This window comes from Malaclemys terrapin, chromosome 1 (assembly GCF_027887155.1).
Source record: "Malaclemys terrapin pileata isolate rMalTer1 chromosome 1, rMalTer1.hap1, whole genome shotgun sequence".
NCBI lineage: Eukaryota > Metazoa > Chordata > Testudines > Emydidae > Malaclemys > Malaclemys terrapin.
The window spans coordinates 302386628-302405795 of record NC_071505.1 but is presented as its reverse complement, the minus strand read 5'-3'; the positions used below and the strand labels follow the sequence as shown (position 1 = coordinate 302405795).

The following is a 19168-nucleotide window of genomic DNA, read 5'->3' as shown; positions in this document are numbered from 1 at the left end:
CCCAGTCTAAGTTGACTAAGTCCTCAAATATTTCACTTTACACAGTTATGTTTCTTGTTCTTTGTGTGTAACCTTGGGAAAGTTATTTTCTGTGTCTCAGTTTCCCCACCTGTGATTGGTGATAGAGACCTGAAACATGTTGAAGTCAGAAACACTTTAAAAGACTTTTATGTTAGTGTTCTGAAGCATGAGTTTATATTTGCCTATTAATTTAAGTTATTACCAAAACTAAACAGATGTTTTCATCCCTGCAAAGAGCAGGAACGGTGTATATATAATATATATAAACCTCCACTTTGATACACCATTGTACTGGGGCATTCCAATCAGTTCTCTTCTCAGGAAGTTCAAGGAATAAACTTTTCTATGCTTTGAGATTCAGGTTACGTCACAAGATTTCAGAGATGTCAGTCTGAACTGATGAGTTTGGGCCACACAAGTCATTCAGTCTAGTCCCCAGCAATCTGTCTGTCATTCAGTTATTCGAGGAATCCATCCCACTAGATCACTGTAGAAGGAATGCTTCCCATAATGTCATCTTAGTATATATAATGCATGTGACAGTCAGGAGTCTAAGTCCAAGAGACTTTGCCACAAGGTGAAAGCTACCTGGCTGCCCCAAGACTCAAGTTTCTGTGGTTGTAGATTGCATCCAGATTGTGAAGCTGCAGCCAGACTCTTCACCAGAACCCATGATCAGGCCCTCGTTTTTGAGTAGTGTTCCTGGGGTGCTCCACTTCATAAGTGCATGTGCCTCTCCTGATAAGAATTTCTTTTGTTAGCAGAGTCTTTTTGGCTCACGCCTGCGTCCTATACATCCTCGAGCCATGCACCAAGGCTATATTGGGCTTGACCTCTCAGCTCAGTTCCATAGAGCAAACTGATTCCTCTTGGTACTGATGGGGCTGGAAAATCCTGGAGCTTGAAGGACTGATCCATCCAACTGATCCTTGGTACCATCTATACATTACAAGGAAGGTAGGGATAAGAACTCCTCCAGACCAGGGCTATCAAGCACAGCTCCATCATCGGTACCTGCCCAGTCAGGGCCCTTGGTGTCATGCAAACAGAAGCATCAGACACCATCGGCACCAACTTTAGTATGTTGTAAATCTATGGTATTGTCTGTGGCAATACCCAAGTAGACTACTGTGTTAGTACCAGTCCTCCATATGGTACAACAGGAATTTAGGTGCTTGGAAGACTTGAAATTGGCAGATGAAACAGAATTTCCACTGCATGTAGGTACCAAACACCTCTCGGTACCAAGATTCTAGTTCTGAGGCTACCATCACTCTCCAGTAACACCTGATTCACTAGCCTTTTCTGCCGGTGCCCCTACTTCCCATTCAAGGATACCAGGGGGGAGGAGGTAAACCTCCCTTCAGTCTTGTCCATTGTCCTACACAGCTACATAGTAACCCACTCTTTGATACGCACAGAGAAGACTTGTGGACAACAGCACGGCTGGTGGGATCAACCAAGGATGCCATCTCATCTCCCATATGGGCCCCTGCATGGTTATATAGGTGTCCCTGAGATATGTGAAGACAGTTTGCCAGACCACCAGCTCCAACAGTGATATTCAGTCCTCTTCTCAATAGAGACCCCAGCACAAGGAGACATTTGAGGAACAGGAGGTTAGGGCAGATAAAGGGGCCACCCCTCAGACTCCTGTCTGATCATCATCACAATTTGAGGTGGTCATGCGTCCACCACCATCTATGGCCAATGATTTCCAGCAATTTCATGACCTCATTAAAATAGTCTTCGAATAGCAAGAATCAAGGGTTCGCAATACAAGTTGCTGGGGGAGGGATAGCTCAGTGCTTTGAGCATTGGCCTGCTAAACCCAGGGTTGTGAGTTCAATCCTTGAGGGGGCCACTTAGGGATCTGGGGCAAAATCAATACTTGGTCCTGCTAGTGAAGGCAGGGGGCTGGACTCGATGACCTTTCAAGGTCCCTTCCAGTTCTAGGAGATGGGATATCTCCATTAATTTAATTTAATTTTACAATGAGAAACACCATCTGGAGCTGCATTACCTATTAACGAGGACCTGGCAAAGACTGTTTGTCAAACATCTGTTATGGTTCTGCCTACTTGAAAACAGGTGGATAAAAATTTTGTCCCATCCAAGGATTCCAAATTCTTATTCTTCCACCTCCACCTAATTCTATAGTGATGAATGCAAATAACGAATAAGATAAGCAAGTCTATCCCATATGACTATGACCAAAAGTGCTTGTACTTCTTTGGACAGAAGTCCATAATCTCGCTATGCTAGATCACAAATTATCAAACGAGCTTGGCTAAATGCAATTTCACAAATTACAATAAATTTACAGTTTTTATTGATCATCTTCCACAGGAGCAAAGGGAACAATTTCAGGCCATTATCACTGAGGATCAGTTACTAGCTAGAACATTGCTTCAAGCATCCTTACATGCCTCAGACACTGCAGCCTGATCCATTTCCATGTGGTAGTTACGTGCAGGGCGTCATGGCTCCAACTCTCAGAGTTCCTGAGAGAAGTTCAGAACACTGTAGAAGACCTCCTCTTCAATGGTCTGAAGCTATTTTCAGAGACCATGGATGAGTCTTTTTGCACATTAAAATTTACTATCTCTGGTTTTCTACACACCTAAGAATAAAAGAAGATTTAGTAGGTCACAAACTGCCCAGATATTTTGCTTGGTTTAATTCTCAGGATTTCAAAGACCCACCAAATCCCCCAGCACGAGACATAAGTTCCAGAGGAAGAGAGCTGCCCATCCTTCTGCAAGTACCCAGTCATCATCAAAAAGTTTTGATTCATCAGCCAAGGGTTCAAATCCTCCCATGTCTCTAGTTCAACAGCTGCAGACTTTTGCCTATCTCCCCTAATATAGAGACCATCTTTCCCATTTCCATCAGGCATAGAAGCAGATCATCAGAGACATAGAGGTCATAACATTAGGGTAAACCATCCACTTTATGTCCCTCTCTCCATTCCGTCCCCCATCCCCATCCCTCTTCAGGGACCTTCCTTACGAGCTTTCACTGAGACAAGAAATAGACTCCCTCCTTTAATTAGGACCATTAGAGCTGGTCCATGCTCTTCACAAGGGAAGGAGTTCTATTCAAGGTATTTCCTTTTGCCAAAGAAATACAGACAGTGGAGACCAATTTTGGATTTAAGACTACTAAATAAATTTATAAAGTCTCAAAAGTTCAGGATGGTGACTTTGGCAGCTATCATCCCTTCACTAGAGGCAGGAAACTGGGTATTGGCTCTCAACCTACAAGATGCCTATTTCCATGTAGTGATATATGCATCTCACAGAAAATACCTACAGTTTGCGATAGGCTAAGATCATTTTCAATACCGAGTACTTCCCTTTGGCCTCTCCTCAGATCCAAGGGTGTTCTCAAAAGTCTTAGCGGTAGAAGCTGCTTATCTTCATCAGGAGGCAATTTTAGTTTTCCCATAACTTGATGACTGGCTGATCATGTGAAGCAGTACTGTAATCCACTCAGATGGCCCTTTTTCATTTCCTGAAATTGGGTCTTCAGCTTAACGTAAGAAAATCCATGTTAAGCCCTTTATAGAAAATATCGTTCATAGGGGCATCCTAGGATTCATTGACAGCCAGAGCCCACCTCCCCAGGGACAGATTCATAACATTATTAAATCTGGTCAGGACCATTTAAGGGAGTCCTTGTACCTCAGTAAGGAACTGTCAAAAAGGTCTGTTCACTGATCAGCAACAGCTTAGACAAACAAGTCTTGGTTCCCCTTCATGTAAAGGACTCCCTAGAGTGGTGGAAAGATCAACTCAGTGTTGGTGCAGGCATTCCTTTCCTTCATCTAACTCTGACAATCACCATGACAGTGGATGCATGCCTATTGAAATGGGGATCTCACCTCAGTACTCTCATGGCTCAGAGCAGATGGTGACCCCAGGAAACCAGTCATCACATCAACCTGGTGGAACTCTGGGCAGTCAGGAATGCCTGCCTTCATTTTCTACCCCTCATCAGGGCAAATCAATCAGAATCATGATGGACAATGTAGTCTGCATGTTCTATATCAACAAGCATGGGAGAGCAGGATCCACCTCCCATCTCCTCTCCCAAAACACAAGTCAGTTACATGACCCCAACTTAGTGGGTCCTCCACCTCAGAGCATGGTTCCTTGATGGTGTTCTGTGGAAGTACAAGTGTTACTGATCTATAGAAAGGAATCAACCTAAGTCACTTCCCTGTAGAAGTGGACGAGATGCAGCCACTGGTATCAATACCAGCAGCTCGTATCCAAATCCTCATCTCTCTCAGCTATTATGGGTTAACTTGTTGGACCTAAAGAAATCAGCATTATCAGTTAGCTCAATCAAGGTTCATTTGATCTCAGTATGAGCTTTTCATGTTCCAGATAAAAGGGGTTTCTATATTTGCTTACCCTGTGTCTTCAAGCTTTATTAAAGATTTGGCGAACCTCTACCCCCAAGTCAAAGACCCCTCCCCAATGAAGTGGAATCTCAACTTTGTACTTAGATGCCTCACAAGACCTACATTCAAACTGATGGCAATGTATTCTTTGCTTTACTTATCCATATAGACAGCTTTTATAGTGGCTACATGTTAGCCCATAGAGTCAGGGAAATTGAGGCCTTAATGTCAGATCCCCTTATGGTGTTCTTCAAAGACAAGGTTTCTTTATGATCCCATCCTGAATTTTTACCTAAGATATTATTGGACTTTCATCTTAACCAAACCATTTATCTACCAATGTTTTTCCCCAAACTATATAAGTCTCAGTAGGAGAACTCTTTTCATACATTAGATGTCAAACACTCCTTGACCCTCCTTTCTAGATAGAACCAAACAATTTCAGAAGTCATCTAGACTGTTTGTTTCCATAGCAGACAGATCCAAAAGGTTCAAAATCTCCACCCAGAAACTGTCTGTTTGGATCTCTGGGTCTGTTGTTGCTTGTTATGATGAAGCCAGTGCTTAACGCTCCCACAGGGTGATAGTGCACTCTACCAGGTTGCAAGCAGCATCAATGGCATTACTCAAAAATATTCCAGTATCTGAGATATGTAAGGCCACTACATGGGCTTCAATAAATACATTTTCAAGGCAATGTGCCTTGATCCATGCTGCTAGATCTGATGTGGCACTGGGAATTCTGGTTCTATCATCAGTTCTGGACTCAATTCTGAAGCTCCCTCCTCCCTGTGGGATACTGCTTCGGAGTCAGCTGAAGTGGAGCACCCATAGGGGACACGACTCAAAGAAGACAAGATTCCTCCCCCTGTGCAGTAACTGTTTTTCTTCAAGATGTGTGTCTGTGTGGGTGCTCCACTACCTGCCCTCATTCCCCACTGCTTTGGACTCTTCTCTGTGGGAGGTTTGGATAGAGAAGAAACTGACGGTGATTCACATATCGTGTCGGTGCACAGTATGAGGATGTATAGGATGCATGTGCAGGCCCAGTACACACTCAACAAAAAAATCTGTAATCAAGGGCTTGAGAGGCGCGTCTGCACCTGAAGTCAAGTTCCCCCAAGGACACAAGTTTTAAAGAACCACAGTTACTGCACAGGGTGAGTAACCTTTTCTTCTAGTTTATAGAAAACATAATGCAGTTTCAAAATAGGGATATTTTTTGGTTTCCACCTAAAATGTCATCGAGTTGCACAGAGGTTTAGCTATACAATTCCCAAATTAAAGGCAAATGGAAATTATGTGACTAAAATCCCATAAAGGTGCTTTGAAAATTTAATGTTTAACATTCAATTTTTTCTTTTACTATTAAATCGTCTTTAGTTTCTAGTAACTTTATGGTTAAACTATTACTGCTAGCATGCCCTTATGAAAATGTATTATTAATGCTTGTGCCAAATATTTCTTACACACTGTCACTACATTTTGGGAATCCTATTTATGTACTTTAAAGAAGAGATTGTCCTGTAAGTTGCAAAGTTTGAATTTGGACTCAAAATGAAATTTCCCCCAGAATCTGGGAAGGGGGGAGGGAGTGGGACCTGGGGTTTTCGCTTCACCCATTACAGAGATGATAGCCAATTCTGCAAAGTGAGGACCAGAACTTACTCAAAATTCAAGGTTTTCCGATCTGGTTCTGATTTTTTCCATCTTTAGTTTAAGTAGAATTGCCCGGTAAGTATTCAAATGATATTAAAAGTACATATTGACATGAGGTGTTTTTCATATAGTTCGTGAATATGATGATATTTTAAGAGGAGCATATTTAGTAAATTACAATACACTAGTTTGATAGTGTAGTGATAAAAGCCTTTTACAGTTAGATTAGACATACTTTGGGCCAAACTTGCTGGCATATTTGGTACCACTATTCAATATACTGCTTTACCCAATGTATTTATAGAATACTTACACCAAGGGTCTCAAACTCAATTTACCTTAGGGCCAGTGACAGTCCTCAAATCCTCCCAGTGGGCCAATAATGTCACTGAGAATGGTGTTCAGAAAAGAAAACGGTTATATTATATTTTTTATTTTGAATTTCTTAGAAATAATAAAACTGTCATACAACTTTATACAATTCTTCGCCTGCCAGAGAGTTTTTAATATTTGCCAGACACCTGGCAATGCTTCAGTTCTGTCAGTTTGTTGATGTTTGGCCTCAGTGACTGAGCAGTTGAAACCTTCAGGATTGCAGCAAGGTGTGCATCAAATAGTTGTGTTCGGTGTTTTGATTTGTTTATATTCGTTGTGGAAAAAAGTGATGCTGCCTCCATGGCTGACTCTGCCTGGCAACTAATGATGCTGACTCTGCCCGGCAACTAGTGATGGTATCTCTGTCCCTCTCCCCCAGCCAGTGGGAGTTGTGGTGGACGGTGCCTGCAGCGTACAGAACCAGCAGCGTGGCTGCCTGGGTCTCAGCTGAAGTGGGGAGGTTCTCGGGCCACAGATGGCCCGTGGGCCGGGACTTTGAGACCCCTGACTTACATAAAGCCAATACTGGTGCTACAGTACAAAACATGTCCTTAGGGTAAACAGTGTGTAAAAATTCCTTGTTATACAATATTGAGCTTCCTGGTCCAAAGACTTTGTCCAGTTCAATAGGAGGGCTTTTAATGAAGCCAAGTTATAAGATTAACATTATAGTAGCTAACATATCACTGTATCAAAATTCCACCTTAAGTAGTCTGTTTTTCTTTCAATTCTGTTACACAGATCTTATGGTTCTAGAGAAAAGAGTTTTTTATAGATGCTGTTATGCTTTCATTGCTGGACAACTCATTACTTTAATTATGTAGACAAATTGCAGGAAGTACTAAGAAGAGCAGCAAAATGTTTAAGGAGCTGGACAAATTGATTTACAGAGAAAAATTAAAAGAAATGTATATGGTTTGGCTAAGTGATTCTAAAGGGAGGGGCATAACATATATAAAAACTTCAGATAGAGTGAAAACTTCAGAGAAAAAGAGGAATTTCTCATGGGCAAAGAGATATAAGTAAGAGTAATGGGATGATATTTAAAAAAGGAATATTTGGGCAACATAATATGAGAACTTGCTGACAGTGAAATTTATTTGATTGTGCCACAGACTCTCAGTGGAAGTAGTACAAGGCCCTATTTCTTAAGAGACTGGGCAAAGCATTAGGAAATATATTCTAGAGCAATCATGACTTGGCAAGAGGATAGATCCTCTAGGACCTTTCCATCTCTAAAGTCTGTTTATTAGTGATAAATCAAGAGTGAATGTAGCAGCTAATTGTTGCTGTTGTTTATGGCTTAAGACCTTAATGAGGTGCATTTCTCAATGCCATGACATCAGGATGAATTTCTCGTGATGACTCAAGGTGTATTCTGCGAAAAGAAAGGAAGCTGAACTGTTATTAATTCTAGAAATATCCCATTTCTTGAGATCTGTTTGTTACTGCTTGGATCTCTTTGCATACTTTTGGCCCACGTTGTCAAGTACTCTTGCAGAATTTTTATTCTTTAATTTAGATTGTTAGTCTTACTGTCACATTCTTAAGATGCTGTTTTTTAGTCTTCATATATTCGGGGGGGAAGATGGGAGGTGGAGATTTCTAGTAGAAGTAAACTAGGTTAATTAAAAGTAATTGGAGCTCTCTCAATTTGAAATATCTAAACATCCCCATTCTCTTGCTTCATAATTTCCACTCTTTACACAGTAGGTCTGAAAGTCATTGGACTGAGGTGGGATGAAAATAAATAGCATGTAAAGAGGCAAAAATTCTTTGTGAATGTATCTGCATGTACAATAAATATGATGCTTAATGTGTGTACTATATCAGAGTTTGCAACAAATTTCTCTGAAACTTCATTCTAGCTCCACCTATGATCCCTGTAGTTCCATATGTGGCTCTTTGGAGGAGATTACTTGTTAATGTAATCCCACTTACCATACAATGGGCACACTATAAATGTTTTACTAATTCTGCTGATATTCACCATTATGTGTATTAGATATAAAATACCTCTCAAACCAGTAAAATCTTCGAAAATTGGTAGTAACGTTAAATGTAACTATAGTAAATGCACTGGTTTCATTTTTTTAAATGAATCTGAGCTGAAAACCTATTGGTCTGAGCAAATTAAAATGGCAGAGATTACAAAATCCTTCAAAAATAACGTATATATGCATATATATCCTTTAAAATTAGTAGTATTATGTGATGGAATGTTACCATAGCTTTGGCTTTCATGTAATGTATGTACATTCAGAAAAATACATGCGTTTAAAAATTCTTTATCACACTGTCTGATAAAAAGTCTAACAGTTTATATTATGAATATGTTGATAGGATATTGAGATTTATTTTGAGAGAGAGGATGAATCAGGTAATTTTTAATTGTCAATGTAGGTTTGTAAATTGAAATTCTAAAGCAGAACAAACAAAGAAAGCCCACAACATTAGCCTGCTCTACTTTTCCAGGTGCAACCTTAATATTTTAAAATATATTTTAATCTCTTTTTAAAAATATAGTGCTTAAATCACACCAAATAGCCATCTGACATTTACCTGCCAATGTGTATTTATTTGAAAAACTGCAGTTATGACACACTTTCTTTCTCACAGTTTCTTCAATAGCTAAATTGTTTCACATTGAGATAATGAAAATAAGGCTGTGGTAATTTGATCAGTTTGTAAAAAGCAAATAATAATTTGCACTTAATGCTATCCCATGGATTAGGTGCAATACCTTTGAAAAAGCTAACATATTGTAGAATTATGTGAAATGCATGATTAAAGATTTATTTACACATTTTTTGCTCAGTGTATTTGCACTGTTTGGGTTCATTTTCAAAGAGACCCATTCACCTGACTTGAATAGAACAGAATTAATACAGCATGTGCTATATCAGCATGGTAACACACAAGGGAGAACCTGGATAAAATAGTTTATTTTATTGTGTCTCTCTTTATTAATGTCGACCTTCTCCTGTGGTAATCAGTGCAAGCTGGAAGAAGAATGAATGTTAGTAGAATGACCTTTCAGGAAACAAGTCACCCGGAAATGACCATAAGTTGGCCAGTCAACTTTCACATCTTTTTTTCCCCTTCCCTCCCCCCCTCCAGTTTTTGGTAACACTGACAACCAAAGAACTTACTGTTCAGACACTAATGTTTCCTACTGCCTCTCAAACTTGTTATATTACTTTTTGAATAGAGTATGTAGGTGTCAGGAAAGGTAGCTATGACAAAATGTCATTAAGGTGACATAGTGTAAATTAATACAGTTAATGGAGGTACTCCTGACTGACTCATTGACCCAATACGAGGCGGTTGTGGAATTAATGGATGCCAGGGGATCAACCATTTAGGAAAAAAAGAAAGAAAGAAAGAAATAGCAGCTTAAAATCTTGAAGTGAATTATATTAGAAAAGTGAAAACGTCTGTGTTGGATTTGATTTTACTAGTAGGCCATAAAATGGTATACTCTTAGCAAAACATATTAAACTGAAATGTCAGATTTGATGCAAGTGGTATACAATTATGATAGTGTTAATAGTGGTCTTCTATCACCCCAAGACATACTTTTAAAGTTTAATTCCTAAGCACCTCGGATTTGTCACATGCTAGTAAATTAGAAAATGTGTTTGGGGATGTTTTCTCATACAAAGACACAAGGCATATCATACTATTAAATATACCTTGGCGTTTTAGTATAGCTATTAAAATAAACTAGAGATCACATTTACAGACATGAAATGTCTGTTATAAAATTTATTTTACCATTTTTACACTCCTTCATAGCTTTACTGCATCATTCTTCATTTCAGAAAATCTAAGCTACTAGAGCTGCTTAAAAGGTAGCTGGCTATTAAGTGATAGAAAGCTAACCTGTCTGATTAGATGTGTGAATGAAAGAGGAGCAGAGGAGGTTACCGGTTTCTGAGATGTCAAGGCGTACTAGATAGAAATGACCTCAAATGGATTTAGATCACTAGAATCCCTAGTTGTATTAACTCTTTGGACACTAGATATTTATTTTGGTAAGAAGTAATACATGACAGATTATGCCATCTGAAAAATTTGTTTGAACCCTTTTACATTTTGGCAATAGTCAAGAAGCCAGTAACTATCCTGCATATGGTTAGTCTATGCAAAAGTATATTTCAGTTGTACAAAATACAATAAAGAACATATTTGTAAAGGAAATCCATAGGTATATAAATACTTGTAATAAGTTAATTTTTATGATTTGTGAATGTTTTCCCCCCTATTGCCACACTTGATACCTACAAGCTGGTATAGGTGTTAGGGAAGCTTTTTGTGTTACAGTATATCATGTTTGCCATTTCATCCTGATCTATATAGGCTCATGTACTATTTGAAGCTGCTTTGGTTTAGGAAGAAAATACTTTTAGATTTGGCTCTCATCAGCATTTTTATCCTATATTCGTGGCTTTTCTGAAAAGATCAACTTCTTAAACCATGGCCTCTTCGAACAGTGAGAAACTTCGTAGCTTGGATTGAAGCAATCTGTTTATAGAAAGCATCAACAGACAACAGAGCCGTTGGTGCCAACTTCTGGTAGATACACCATTGCTGATCTGCCAGATGCTTTTGACTGGTATTCCAAGATACTTTAAACATGAACTTCTTCCCCAGTGCTCCCTTTATACTGGGCAGAAATAGGGGTTTGTAGCAGTCCATTATTTGATGGAAAATTACAGAATCCATACAAATGAATGAGAAGCAGGAGATACTGTTGGTTTAGCTAAGGTTTTAGTGTTCCATCTAAAGCCCCTGGAAGTCCATGAAAATGCTCGTATTTAGTTTCTTTCTGGGTGATATATATTTGACAAAATGTAACAGGGCTCAATAGGTCCAAACCATGTGATTGTAAAGTTTGATATGCACATCTTGAAAATAATCTGCTTCCAGTATCCACATGTAATAAACTAAAAGGGTATATCCTGGTCTGACACTGGACAACTCAAGTAGACAGTATTCTGTACTACCACATGCAAGACTTGGGTTTAGTTACTCCTTTCCTGATCTCCATCCTAGCAGATTAGGACATGTCCTTCAGGGTGATGTGCTCACCTTAATTGAATGGTATACTTGATTTTGCTTTCTGGCCATGATCTTGTTTAATCTTGACAGACTCCAAATGGAGTTTCTGTCTAGTCCTCAACAAGCAGAATTATAATCTCAAATGGGGAAGGACAGTTAAAAGCTTTTTACCAAGTATGACAATTAAATGCTCAAGTTGAATGTGTACAATATAACACGGAAGAACATTGTATTAAAATGGAACATATGATTGGTTCTGAAATAAAAATTCAAATGTTTCTTTAAGTTCCAAGTTGTTCTCTCCAGATGAAAACTATTTAGAAATTTGGGATGAAGCATTTGATAAATTTAGCTATGTTTTATCTTTAGCTGCCAACAATATAGAAAGTAATTATCACAAAGGATAGAAGACTTTAGAATATGTCTAGTATCCAAATAACAAAGAACAGGACTGAAGTGTAACAAATGTTGCATCTGTCTTTAAAAAAGATGTTAAGGGTGACTTTGGGAATTACAGACCAGACTTCTCTATCAGGAAAATTGGTTGAAACAACATTTAAAAATGGAATTATAAAACATAAATGAACATGATATGATAAGGACAAACCAGCATTACATTTGTAAAGGAAAATGTTACCTCTCTAATCTACTAGAATTCTATAACCATGTCAACAAAATAGTGAGCAAAGGAAAACAAGGTAGCATTCATTTGGCCTTTCAAAGTGCCTTTAATAAAGTTCCTCAGAAGATGCTTTGAAGGAACTAAATAGTTATATGGTGAGAGGTAAAATATTGTCCTAAATTAGAAACTGATGAAGAGGTAAAAAAACACACAAGTAGGAATAAATGGTCAGTTTTCAAAATGGCAGAAAGTTAAGAGTGGGATGCCACAAGGTAGCGGTCAAGAAAGCAAACAAAATAATGAATAGGAATGAAAATAATTCTGGAAATATCATACTGTTGTTACATACATGGATATTATTCCCTGACCTGAAATACTGTGATCAGTCCGCTCACCTTGTTTCAAAAAAGGATTTATCAGGAATACAAGGTGTTTAGAGATGAGCAACAGAAAAGGATTAGCAGCCTGGAGAGACTGACATATGAAGAAAGATTAAAAGACTGTGACTGCTTAGTTTCCAGAGAAGATAAATAAGAGAGGTCATGCTAAATGACTACAAAATAATAAATTGTATAAAGGGTAAATAAGTTGCTCCTGTTGACCCTTTCTCACTCTACAGGGATAAAGAGACATTGAATTAATGTGAATGGCATCACATTTTAAATTGGTAATTTATTAATATATAATTGTGTAGAACTCTTTGCCACAAGGTATCATTGAGGGCCAGAGGTTAGTAGGGTTCAAAAAAGAGATTGGACATTCATTTGGATAATGCAAAATATACAGTTACATCAGCTGCAAGAGTTTCCCAGTCTGGCTCTATGATTGAGAAGCTGCAGAGACTGTGTGTCTTCTTATATTTTAATAGAACAGCCAACTACATAAAAATGGTATAGCCAGTCAAAAAATCAGCAATATGCACTGCATGGATTTTGTTCAAAATTTAAATGAAGACTTTTTTAAAATTAGAAGTCAGTTTTTCCATTGTTGTATTCCATTTCATTTTAATTATTTTGAGATGACATACTTTCACCACTCTTAGGCCAGCAGGCATCTGGAGGACCTCTGAGGGCTGTGATTTGCACTACAGCATGTGCTGCTTTGCGGCAACTCATTAGTCCACAGTTAGGAGTGGTTTTGCTGAGCTCTGGAAAGATAATCAGGCCCCATACTGTCCCTGTGAGAATGGACAAATAGGAGTTCTTCAAGAATCTAAGAAATGATGGGATGAAAGTCAGAAGGAGAATGGACAATTTGTTTTCAACTCTATCAGAGTGAATTTTTAGAAAACTCCTCAAGTAAACAAACTAGAGGTGGTAATATAACAAGTTTGGATTCCCAGCCAAATAATCTGTGTTTAACCCAGTATGATATTCAGGGTTTTTATCTTTTTTACGTTATTTGTTTTACTGTTAACTGTGTGAAATATTTCTTTAAAATGTTATTGTTTTATGTAGTTACAAGCTATATAATGACCATATTGCATGTTCAGGCATGTCCCATTTAATTACTATTTTACATTGGCTAAATATTAATTAGTGTTGTGTTTTTTAGTCTAATTTGAATCATACTGTTTGTCATACAGCATGACTGGTATAAGAGAACCAAATAAGTTGTTCCACTAAAAATACTTAAAATTTTTATGTAAATATTCATATATTTGTTTTTAATGGTAAAACTTGAAAGGGCCTTCAGTGCTTTAACTGCTCTATTCTCTGTAGAGTGGCGGATCAGATTTAATTAGATACTTTAGTGTCTGCAGTGATTTTTTTATGCTCTGTGTGTCTGCAGCCTTTGAAAAGACCACAAAGAGATTAAGGTTTCAGGTGCTGTGTCATCATTTTTGATCATGTTACACAACAGAATGCCCTAATGCTTTTAATAATGTAATTTAGTGATTTTAATCCCTATCTAGATATTAGAGAAAAGATGGTGGGGTTTAAAGCTGTAGCTTTTTCTATTATTGCAATTCAGCACCAGCTGCTTCAATAATAGGCACCTACAAATTGAGATATTTATGGTGTCAAAATCATTGAATTTCAGCTTAGGACTTCCTTCAAACTGTGATAAACTTCACAGTGGGCACTACCTAAATATTAATACCAGCTCAGATTTGCTTCCTGTTTACTGAGCTTTCATAATTCAAGTTGCATGTATTTAAATTTTAAAGACATTTTGCCATTCTGACAGCTTCCTTTCCATATTTGAATGTTTCTGACTATAGAAAAGTCCACTCACCTGAAACTGTTTTTGTTTATCATTATGTGCCATCTTTTTAGCCATAAAATTGTGTTATATCTGTTAATGCAATGCATAATATGAAAAAAAAGCAAAGAAAAATTAGGATTAAAATATAACCTTCTTTTCCATGAAGATTTCACAGGTTCTTCCCTTTTTAAATAGTTTTGTTAAACAGAAGTGGAAGATCTCTGATTACTTTCTAAACTATTTAATTTAACAAATGGTGACTCGTATCATTTATTGAAGCAAGATTAAGGACGACAAAAACGGTTCAATATATTATAACAAAATGTCTGCTCAAAGTTAAGTACAAGAAAAAATATTATAAAAATTCTTCCTTAAACATCTCTTGTCCACAGAAATATAAATAATGCAAGTATGATTTTGTGCAAATAGGAAAGATTGTTTTTCTTATAAGGTTATTGTATGAGAAACAGAAATTCTGAAAATTTTAAGTATCATGCAGCTGTTCTGTACATATGCAAGGTAACACACTATGCTTTCTCTCTGCCAGGAGTTAATTCCAGAGTTTTACTACCTACCAGAGATGTTTGTCAACAGTAACGGATATAATCTAGGTGTCAGAGAGGATGAAGTTGTTGTAAATGATGTTGAGCTTCCCCCTTGGGCAAAGAAGCCTGAAGACTTTGTCCGGATCAACAGGATGGTAAGAGGGATTTTAGTTAAGCTTTAGTAACAAGTTCAGTGTTTTAACAAGCTAACATATCATTGGCTTTTCACCTCTGCAGAATTAGGGTTAAAATGCAAGAAGAAAAAGTCGGGGAGGCGTTTCCATTCAGCTCTTATTTAATAGGACTCTTTATTGTACAATGATTTTTCTTTAATGAGGACCAATAATGGAATTGTAAATTCAGTTATTTGCTCCCTCAGGAGAAAGCAATTTGATGGGCCTCAGTTGGACAATGTAAAATATCCTGAAGAATTAAGAGCCCAGTCCTGCAAAATACTGAACATTTGCTGCAAATAAACACAAAGGGAGTTTGCAGGAAGTACTCAGCTCCTTGCATGATTGGACGCTGTTCAGTTTCCATTCAAAAGGAATTAATTGTTTATGCAGGAATACTGAGCTACTATGCCAAGTACTATATTTTCTGAACGGGTTTTGCAAAAGTACCCTTCCAACACAAATCACTACCAAGTGTGCAGAATTGTAGCTATGAAACACCTTAATCTATAATGTATACTTTTTTTGCATAAATAAAGTATTTTTCAATAAATTAACATACTTTCAATGGAAAAGATATAGGGGTTTTAAGAGGAGACTGTTTATTCTTCTCTGTTTTCAGCCATGGTATTTCACCTTCTGGGTGTCTGTCAAATTATGTTGGTGACAAAGTGGCTTGATTAGTAGTATTGATATGTGTATTTATGCTTTTTCATGAAATAATAATAGAATTTTAGTGGTGCATATTCAGTAGTGTTTTCCATTACCTAGATCTGTGTTTTCTCTGCATACATGATCAACACTTGTTTGTATTTTGCAAGGCTGTTCGTAATAAACCGAGCCTTCGAAACGTAGTCTGACCTTTGACACACATTTTCTCCTAGAATTAAAATCTATGTTAAGTAAAATTATTTATATTTATTTCATCTGCCTATATTAGCAGGTTTTCTTACATATGTTACTATTTGTTAATGATAAAATTAATAAGAAGATATATATTTTAACATTTTTTTAAAAAGGAAGGTATTTCATACCATATATCACAGTTCTCAACAACTTAATTCCTGACTATTTTCCTGAAATGGATCTGAATCAAAATACCCACTACTTACCTGTGCCTACAGATTCCCTCAATATATGCGTACCCAAGAGGTGTCTAGATCTATCTGCTTGGAGACCATTGCCTAAAACACCTTTTAGCAGGAATGCCACTCCATCAGCTTATAGATGTTACCAATGCTGCAGTTTAATTCCTAGAAATATATCTTTTAGGGAACAGTGCTTCTGGGAGTCGCATAAAAACAGCCTCTAAAGTTGAAAAGAATAACTGAATATTAAAACACCTACCCTATCTTATAACAAAACACTAGACACATATGAAAGAGGACAGTCCTGCACTGTTAGGGAGACACTAAGTGGTATTTTCCTTCTAAAATATCTGACTGTGAATTTTTTGTTTTATAGACATAGTTATTTTAACATTCTTTATAAAAGTTAACAGTTACCACAGACAATGGCAATATATGGGTCCCAATCTTAATCTCATCAAAGTCAAGAAGAGTTTAACTATTGACTTCAATGAGAGTAGCAGCAGCTCCGTTTTCTTTGATTCCTTACTGAAAGAAAATAAACAAACCACCACCTTTTGGGGAAAATAATTAAACACACACATTATTCAATTCCTACATGAAATTTTAGAAATAATTTTTATTCTTTTATATTAAAATCTGTCTCTCATTTTGTATGTTTAAAGGTGTAAAATTTTAAATGGGGAACAAAGACAATATGTGATGAGAAACAGATTGAATGTATGCATGATGTGCTAAATTGTGATTTCTATGCTGCCATTTTGTTTCTGCTTTTGGAAAAATACCTTAAGGGGTGCTCTCTGTAGAGGTTTTGTGCTGGGAAATTAATGGTTGTTGGAGAAAACAGCTGTTTGCATGAATTTAAAGTACGGTATTTATGCCATTTACAATGCTATGAATTTAATAAAGGATTGGAGCTAAAAGTTGGAAACACCTTCCAAATGTTAGGCTTGCCGAGGAAAAAAATGAACTCTGTACATTCATAGGTATGCTCAGACTACTAGATGGGCTAATTTTAGGATTTATGGATTAGTTGAATTAGGGATTTAAATTGATTGAATACTTATCAGACTCTTAAATCCAAGAATTATCCAATTCACATATCATCCTAACCTTCCTGTCTCCCCTGACTTTAGCATCCTATTGTTTTTATCCAATTCTTGATGGGAGATATTTTCTGGATGACCTTTATTCATCCCAACATCTATCCCACTGTGAGTGGTTTAATAGCTGTTAAAGATTAAGTCCAGTCCTCCACAAATCCATACAGTTTTTCAGATAGCAGGCCTTCCTCGTCCTTATTTGGCAATAGCATGGCAGGAAATAGTCTTGGATTGCCAATGCTAATGGAGAAGAATCTTTAGTCAGCCTGGGTTTCTCAAGCCCCAACATATACAGTTCAGTGAACCAGAAGTAGCAGGACAGCATATTAATGAAATTTACAAATAATACTAAATTGGGAGATGTAAGAAAAGAATAAAAAGGGGGATAGAGAAGTTTGAATAACGGGCAGAAAATACATTTGACATTCATCTTGAAAGGGATAAATAGATATTCAACAGGAAGAAAAAATCTGGTAAGCAGTAATGCCAAAAAGGAGTTGGGGGTGATAATGAACAGCAAATTTGATATGCAATTCCATTCGGCACCAAAAAAGGCAAGTGCAATTTTGAGCCCTGTCTATGGAATCATTACACATAGAGCACATAGATAGTCCCTTTATATGACTCTGGTGAGACTGCACCTGGAATACTGCATTCATTTCTGGGCAACTAAAAGGCAGAAGGATATTGACAAATTAGAGCGAGTTCAGAGAAGAGAAACAACGTGAATGAGGGTGGGACTATTTAAAGAGAATGAGGAGATTTTTTTTTTTAAAGCTAAATGTGTGTAGTGGGCTAGCTAATAGTTAAGGCAGGGAAAACATCTGCAAAAATGGTATAAATACCAAGGAATTTGAAATAATAGGATTGAGCTTAGAAAGGAAAAAAGCAGATGGATTTATCAGAAAAACTTGATACTGAAATCTATTAGATTATGGAATAGATTTCTAATGCCCCTATCACTTCGCACTTATAAAACTGGATTAGACAGTGTACAAGAAAATGTACTGTAGAAAACATTTCTGAACTGTGAGAGGAATGGAAGGAGACCCATCTTTATTGTCTGATTCTACATGTATTTGGATTGTTCTGCAGATTTATTATTCAAATTGCCCATCTCTAGCCCAAAACTTTGGCTTGTCTTACAAAAATCTCTCTAAAGAAAAATATAGCATGAGAGTGGCACCGATATCTCTGGTGAGTTTGCCCCAAGAGCTGGAATTTGTTCAGCGGGCTTAGCAAAATTGTTACTGTACATATTTACAGGGAAGCCACAGAAATCTGGAGGCTATTTCAAGACACTATGATCCTGATCCAGACCCATTGAAGTCAATGGGGAGTCTTTCCATTATGTTGGATTGATCCTTATGTGATACCACAAACCATAGTGTGGGTATTCAGTATTTTCTAGTTGACAGCATTATAGATATTCATATACATTTTGCTCACCATAGCCATGTATAAATTATAATTCTATGTATGTGGACAGAAACACTTATTTACAACTTGCTTATGCATTCATAGATTGTTAAAATAAATAGAAATAAACAAACCAACTATTTCAGCATTACACACAGAATCTGACTTAGAGAGATGGCTCCCATCTAATCTATTGGTTAATAGGCTTTTTAGAATTGGGAAATGAGGGGGTTTTGTAGGGTTTTTCATATTTACTAAATATGTGCACTGTGGTGGAAATGGCTTTCCATTGAAAGAAATGCCATGAAACTTGTGAAAATTGGTCTAATTAGAAAGCTTGGAAAAGTGATTGTCAGGTTACTTTTAAGAGCTGTTGTGGTACATTCTAAAAGCACTCGATTTATACATCAGGGATTGTTGTACCAGTTTAATTTATCCATACATAGCTAGACTGATTACTACTGACTTACTCATGAAACA

General features: G+C 37.2%; 1 protein-coding gene across 3 annotated transcripts in view; it reads left to right on the top strand.

The window, feature by feature from the left end:
* The window catches only part of NBEA (neurobeachin), an 817568-nt gene that overhangs the window by 721364 nt on the left and 77036 nt on the right, over positions 1 to 19168 (top strand). For all 3 annotated transcript variants that reach the window (XM_054015304.1, XM_054015305.1, XM_054015303.1), the window contains exon 48: positions 14908 to 15060. In XM_054015304.1, the coding sequence (XP_053871279.1) occupies positions 14908 to 15060 (153 nt within the window). The remainder of the gene's footprint in view (positions 1 to 14907; positions 15061 to 19168) is intronic.